The sequence below is a fragment of the Corvus brachyrhynchos genome, unplaced genomic scaffold (assembly GCF_000691975.1).
Source record: "Corvus brachyrhynchos isolate BGI_N302 unplaced genomic scaffold, ASM69197v1 scaffold229, whole genome shotgun sequence".
Taxonomy (NCBI): domain Eukaryota; kingdom Metazoa; phylum Chordata; class Aves; order Passeriformes; family Corvidae; genus Corvus; species Corvus brachyrhynchos.
In genome coordinates this window covers 138,758-146,317 of record NW_008240042.1, presented here as the reverse complement: position 1 = coordinate 146,317, position 7,560 = coordinate 138,758, and the positions used below count along the sequence as shown (strand labels likewise).

Sequence of the window (7,560 nt, the reverse complement as noted above, 5' to 3'; positions counted from 1 at the left end):
CGTCCCAAACTCAACGGATAAACTACCGTGTAGGCTGGATCTTTTTTAAATACTTCTTAGAATAATAAATAGAACTGGATTAATAAACTTTAAATACTTATTGGGAGTAATAAACAGTTTGTACCCCAGAGTTGTGCTTGGTACCTCAGTGACAGGAGTACCTCAAACCAGTGTTGCAGCTAAACACTTCATATTTGGGAAATCAAAGGCTTCCTGCCCTCTCATATTTTTGTTTTCTTTAAATCACTGACCTATATCTTGTGTATCTCTAGAACAGCTTCAGCTTTAAATTGGCTCCTTCTGTTCCATTTCCCATGATTGCTAAACATTCTTTCCAAGTTTTTGAGCAACAAGGTCTTTTAAATTACTCTTCCACAGTCTGCAAGTGATACTCAGAGATGCTGATGCATCCACAGGTGCATTTGGGGTTGACTGAGAGCTCTCTCTAAAGTAGGTAAGTCAGAGCTGTGTTTCAGCCCTGAATGGCAGACAATTTGGATGCCAGAAGACAGGCCTAACAGCACAAGAGAAAACTAATTTGACTGTGAGATGGAGAGAAGTGTGTCATTCACTACTTACCACAACATTGCCAAAATCATTTCCAGTTAGATTGATGTCTTCAGACTCAGGAGAGTCAGCTGTGACACCTATGAATTCTTCACCAGCTGAAAACCAGAATGTTAGAATCAAGATCAGAAATTGCAGAGGAATGAAATGGGCAGCCCTAGCAAAACAGGCTGAGGTAGGATTCAACTATGCCCTGAGTCTCTTCTCTTCAGGAATGTGTCCAACATTTCACTCAAGCTTTGCTCTCAACAGTCCACAGGAGAGCATTACCAGCCCAAGGAACAGTGGCTGAGCTCCTCACACAGCTCTGCTGGATGACAGCAGCTTGGAGGAGGTACACACCAACATAAGATTCATCTAACATCAGGGAATGTTTATCACACTGGAAAAAACCCAAACCAAAGCTGGAATCATAGCAGGTATCCTAATTTTACAGTACCATACTGTACATGTTCCACAGCTAATGACAAATTTTCCTTATCTGCTTCCAGCTTGGGAGATCCCAACCTTAGTTTGCCACCCTGTGTAGTGGCAGCTGGGCAAAGTGCCAGCTGCTCAGAGTAGACATTCAGGTGTTTGAGCAGCACTTGGACCTTTGCATCACAGCTATTGTAGCTGTATCCCACTAGTGCAAATGTATGGCAGCTCAGTAACAAACCCATGCGCTTGTCAGGAGCCTTGCTGTTTAGAGATGCCATACTAGGTGCTTCCTAAAATCGCAGGTTTCCCTTCCTCCCCACTAAAGGGCCTAGAGACTGGCAAACACACACATTTGGCTGGACCCCAACCCTCCAGAAGCAGTTTCTCTTCTTACCAAGCTCAAAAGAAAGTGTACCACTTTCTTCAAGGTCTGCTGGCTCTGGCTCTGAAGCTTCACCCGTGCTAGAAGCCAGCAGCCTGCTCCGTTTCTGAGCTTGACCGAAATCATCTGCTTCTCCACGGCGCTTTCGCTGATTCTAAGAGGGAACAAAGCCTTAGCATTTTCTGTGGGAGTAAGGGTAACATGGCCCTCATTTTTGCAACAGCAATGAAAGCAGGAGAGTACAGAAAACACTCATGCAAAGGCTGGAATAAGCATCAAATTGTGCTACAGGTCATTCCTCCCTGAGTGCATCGCATCACATCAAGGAAAAGGCATCCCCTGATCTCTTACGAGCTGTCTCACCAAGAAAAAGCCCAGCTCAAAGGCTTGAAAATGAGGAGACCAGTTTACAATTTTATCAGGTCATTGTTCGCACTGTAAGCATTTCTGAAATATTGTTAGCACCCAGAGAGATTCAAAATCTTCAGTCTCCCAAAATATGAAGTTACATGAAGTCTTAATAGGCTTCTGTTCCGGTGCATTTGCTACAAACTCTTTAAATCCTTTCTGGGAGTATCCCAGACAACGTGTTTTAGGAATCAGATCTGCATTGAGAAGTAAAGTACTCACTGTGCTCATGCTGTTTTGTGACCTAAAACCACTGCAAGAGTAAGCGGGACAGGCACCAGAGAAGGAATGTCAGAGAAGCTACAGCGATTGATGCCTTAGATTCCTTTAGGTAGCACACTGCTACAAAGCCCTGATTTCCAGAGGTCAGAGAACAATGTTCTTCCAAACCTACCAGAAGAGAAGAGAGGAGATTACCTATCTGGAATACCTGTTCTCTTAAATACTACCCCTGCTCTAGGATTCCCATCCCTGAGTCACCAGTTTCTGTACCAGTTCAGTACTGGAGCCTCAGACACCTGCAGCTGGGCCAGCAGCACAGAACAGCCCCTCAGCATCAGAAACCTTTTAAAAAATAATCTACACTTACGTGTGTAGCCAGTCAAGAGTTTTTCTCACAAACGTCAGCAAATCACCTTCTGTTCCCACCGGGGATGGAGAAGCTGGACACAACGCAGAGGAGACGGACACTGTGCGTCTGCTTCCCAGCAGAGGATCCATCAACTGACTTAACGTACCCCAGGTCACCTGAGTGCCCTGGGATGGAATCCTGGTGGCAACAGTTTGGTGGTGGCAACATTCTATTAACTGTAGCAGAAGCACCCGCATGGTTTCCCAGAATGCTTTGGCTCGGAAGGGGCCTTAAATATCAGCTGGTTCCAATCTCCTGCCATGGACAGGGACACCATCCACCACATCAGGGTGCGCGGGACCCTGGCCAGCCTGGCCTTCCAGGGACAGGGCATCCACAGCTTCTCTTCTCCTCCATGTTTTTAGTCTGTGGCTGAAAACTCTCATGAGACTGTTTTAACTTTAATCCCCAGTAAATAGAAATTAAAATTAAAACAAAAGATTTTGGTGCTGGGTTGGGTTTATTTCTAAACTGGTGAAAGTCTAACAATTTATATTCTTATTTAAAGCCTTTGAAGTCTTGAAGTTTTCAGGTGTTCAACTATTCCTCTGCTGAGCACTTTGCAAGAGGATTGGGTAGAGATTTGCTCTGCTCCTGGGGATAGCACCTTCCTCTTGAGGCCTGCTCTACTATGAAAGGCAACACAGCAAGAAAAGTGAAATTAAAATTCAGTTTTTCTTCTAGCCAGTCTTCCACTGGATCAGCGTTCAAAGGGTTTGGCTGGCGCTCCTGAGAGCAGCAGCAAACCCCTGCCAGCCCTGCTGGACACAGGGATGCTCTTCATCCCCTAGTCCTGTGGGTGCTTTTGGGTGTGGGGAGGATGGTGCAAATTCATCAGTGCTGTGGATAGCATATGGATATTTTCAGCTCATACTCTACATGAGGAGGATCATTTCTTAAAATAATTTCTCTGTTGATACAACTGTTGCTTTTAGGTAATTGGCAAAGTGTTGAGTGTTTAAAGATGGATGGGGATAACTTTCTCATTTTTCTCAGTCCTGTGGAAATTCAAGCAAAGGCTGGTTTGGGTCATCATACTCACACCCTTCATTTGTCATATTCAGTGCCTGGCACGAGGTACTTATTCACATATTAAATACGTATTTGGAGTTGCTCTAGCACCTTAGCACTTTTATTTCAAGCATTAAATCTCCTTTAGGATTTTTATTATCTAAAACTTTCCCCTTTGGACCCAACAATTTTGGAAAGCAGGAGTGTTTAAGCTGAGATGAAGCACAAGTGGATTTACTGGCATATGAAATATCCCATGTGTTAAGGCAGGGAGCCTGTTCATTCACTCTACAGGTACAGCTGAGGTTGGCTGAGTGGACTCAGCCCCACTTGTATTTTGGGGAGAAGTTGGATAGTGGGGAGAAGGGAGGAGGGAGCAGTGAGAAAAAGGAGGGTCAGTTTTTAGTAAGCCAAACATTTGAAGGCTGTCAGGCTTGATCTTCCTCATCACTGCTGGACAATGGCAACAGGGGGCTGGAAGACTTTATTTTTGTAAGGCCCAACACTTTTAAATTAAAGTGATGAATATTGAAAATATTCATCACTTGGTGGTGGGAGGGAGATACAGCTCCTGCCCCTTCTCTGCCCATTGCAGGGAAGCTGAAAAGGCCACATACCTATTTTATCTCCTCCCATGCAGGCCAGCTTTGAAGCAAGGTGTAAGATCTCTGAAACACCCCTTGCCATTCCATTTCATGACAGAAGTTTTTATCTATCAACTTCCCAAACTTAAAAGATTAATTATAGCTAGCAGCCTAAGCTGAACCCAGACTGACTGGCTTGGTATATTAATCACCTGGAGGAATGGCATCAGGATTTTCACATGATGGCTACAGTTTGCCAGGATTTTTTGGCAGGAGAAGTTTTTTTCCAGAGAACCTCAGGAAGTGAGAAACCCACATTTCACTGGCCAGGGATTGTCAGCTCTGTACTCTCTCAAGTCAGGGGTACCCTGATGATCAGAGCAAGGCCCATAAAGTAATTCAAGAAGAGTGAATGTAGGTAGGATGCCATACACCCAAGTATCCAACTCCAGGGCAATTGCTCCCCAAAGCAACCCTGCAGACCAGTCCCTCTAAATCCACTATGAGGATGCAGGGAAATAGGCAAGGATTACCAAAAGAGATCCCAAACAGATTATATTTTTTACTAATCTCACTGAGATTTGCATTTCACTCCATGTGTCAAAATGTGCCTTTGCTTGGTTGTGACTCAGAGCATGTTTCCCAAAATGTTTAGAAGGAAGTGCTGGTGGATGGTCTATTAGAGACTGTTCAGAGTAAGTGAAAACATTTTTGAAGCCCCCTGATGGTAGGCAGTACTGTGTGGCTTCTTCTGCAGAAGAAAAACCCAGGTAAGTTTCTTATTGCCGGGGCTGCTTTGCACCCTCCTCAATGGCAGTAAGTGCTTCTCTAGGCAATGGATTGAGGCTTCAGGGTATCTTCCATCCTCCAAAAACCTGGATGTGCTCAGGCCCTCTCCAGTTGCCCAGCCTTGGCTGCCAGCTTAGGAGCAGGAAGGCTGAGCACTGGGAGGAGGGGTTTTCTGGGGGTGTGCACAGTATTTCAGTCCCTCTCAGTGCCTGGTCTTTGGTGTGGGATGAAAATGGGTCTCACTGAGTAACTACAGCAGGTGAGGAAGAAAATCATTACTGTCCTGTAGCTGTGCTCCTTCTCTTTTGAGAGGTGCTGCTTTCAGCTGCTCCCTCTGTCTGCTTTTGCCCCCTTCTGAAAAACCATGATGCTACAACAGGGAAGGCACCCTTGTCTCTCTGGGCTGCGCCCGCTGCCACCACACTGTGAAAGAATCTGAGAAGAGTTATTTGTGATGGGCACCACCTGCCTCCTCCATGCAGCCAGCACTGAGCTCTGTACCTGAAAGCATACCATTCAAAACGTCATTTGAATGGTTCCTCAAAGCTCCTCATTGGTTTTTAGACTTCTTTCAAAAAGCATTTCAGCAGTTCTTTGCAACCTCACTGGCCTGAAGAAGCAGTATGTACCCATACTTGCCTGGCCACATGCCCACAATTAGTGCTCATAAGAGTAGCTGGGATTGTTAGGGGCAATTTATTTTTTGTTCTGTACCCTCAGAAGGTACATATCACTCTTCACTTGGGTTCACTAACTCACAGGGTGGGATGAAAGACCCTAAATCCCTTCAGCAACAGCCTCTACTGTCCCAGTGTGAAGAAACACATGTAGATTAATCACTGTTTCCCTTGATTAAAAAACAAAGAACAACATATGGAACAGAAAAGAAATGTATATTTATTAAAAGTCTAAATTAAATCTTCAAAAACACACAGCTCAGCAGGGCCAAAGAGCAAAGGGTCCCAGAGGAACACCTCCCAGACCTGGTGACTACCTCTAGCCCAGCTGTAAGCTTGCTGTGGTTGTTTGAGCATGAGGGGTGGGCAGTGTCACCCTGCCAGCTCCCACTCTGACAGCCCTCATCTGCTCTCCCTTCACTGCAAGGAGAGACCAGCTCCCCGCTTTGCTCCAATACTCTGGGAAAACCCTTTCCTAGGGAAACGCAGTTTTACGTTCAGTGGCCACTTGTGCTATTTGGCAGGTGAGTTTTGGAAGAGCAGAGCCAGGCACCATTGTGGTGCTGAGCAGGGGGCTTGGGATGAGCATCCCAAAATACCATATTATTCCAGATGTAGAGCCAGAGTCACAGCACAAAAATTCCAGGTGCTTTAGCAGCAACTGTGCAAGGAAGTAATGCTGGTTTACAAATGTATGCCATTTATACCTGAACTAGCCAGTTTTATACCTGACCTTGCCATTCAGGCAGGGGTCCCTAGGACCTCGGGGAAACAGTGCGACAAGAGGGCAGCAGTGCCAACGCCAGCATTAGGCAAAGCTGGGCATCATTCAACAGGCACAAAAGACTCCCAGCAACAGGCTTTTTATTCCACTAGATGGTGCCCAGCCCTTGCTTAAGGATGTTGCTTAATCGTTTGGACAAGGGTGTGGTCAGGACTGAGGATGGAGGTACCTGGGCACTAAGCCGGGGCTGCAAACTCCTTAGTTCCAACCCTGCCAGTGGCGAGACCCCAAAACCACCCTCTTAATTTATCAGGCAATCATGCCTAGCCCTAGATCCCCAGAGCACTGCCACAGTCCATCAGTCTTGGGGTGTGATATGCCGTGACAATTCTAGGGGTGAGTCACCCAGCCCAGATGGGCAGCAGCCCTGCAGCACCTTTCAGTCTGAGACAGATGGACCAGCGCAGGAGGTCCGTGAGCCTTTGGGGGTCTTCTGCATGCTGCCCCGAGCCTGGGAAACTGCAGGCAAATCCCTGCCACAGGCTGCCTAAATCTCCATGTCCCTGAAGTGCTGGCACCAAGCTACACAGAGCAGCTTCCCAGGAGACACTAGGGCCTGATGCCCTGGCGGGGGCATAGTGGGCTCATGTAATTGTTGACCTTTTCTGCTGGAGAGCATGAGCAGTAGCAAAGCAGAGTCCCGAGAGCTGGTGTTAACTGTTAGCACCAGTGAGACACACAGTGTTATCCTGGTCCTGGTGCTCCAGCATGAATCAACCATGTATGATCCCTAAGTACCAAGCTGCCATGAGAAGCTGTGGATGTCCCATCCCTGGAAGTGTTGAAGGCCAGGTTGGATGGGACTTTGAGCAACCTGATCTAGTGGGTGGCATCCCTGCCCATGTCAGGGGAGTTGGAACTAGATGATCTTTATGGTCCCTTCCAACCCAAACCATCCCGTGATTCTATGGCCTGTAACAGGATCTGCCACCTCCCTGTGTGCAGGTGTGCAGAGGGCACACCTGTGGGTACTTCACTGTGGGTACTTCACTGACATTGTGGCTGCTCCTGGCTGCTCCCACCTGCTCCCTGCATGGGCACAGCCCTGGTGGTAAACCCCCCCAGCATGTGCTGAGGCAGCACCCCTCCCCTTGAGGCTTGACACCTCTCCCACTGTGCCGTTCACTCTGGCATGCTGCTGAACATGCCTGTTTTAGCAGCTTCTCGGACAGAAAAAGCAACCTGCAATTGCATAAACAGTGATTAACTTGGGGCATCACTGACACCATGGCTCCAGCATGTCGAAGCCCAGCCTGGTCCACGTGCAGGGGCCAGCAGCAGGGATGGCGGGGGGGGGGGCAGGGTGT

At 47.3% G+C, this 7,560-nt stretch overlaps 1 protein-coding gene across 1 annotated transcript in view; it reads right to left on the bottom strand.

Moving 5' to 3' along the window:
- LOC108449096 (E3 ubiquitin-protein ligase RNF4-like) overlaps nucleotides 1–2,605 on the bottom strand; it is a 3,135-nt gene extending 530 nt beyond the window's left edge. The window contains exons 1-3 of the mRNA XM_017744105.1: nucleotides 2,600–2,605; nucleotides 1,382–1,523; nucleotides 580–665 (exon numbers count right to left, since the gene is read on the bottom strand). Coding sequence (XP_017599594.1) covers nucleotides 580–665; nucleotides 1,382–1,523; nucleotides 2,600–2,605 — 234 coding nt within the window. The remainder of the gene's footprint in view (nucleotides 1–579; nucleotides 666–1,381; nucleotides 1,524–2,599) is intronic.
- Between the last annotated feature and the right edge of the window lie 4,955 nt (nucleotides 2,606–7,560).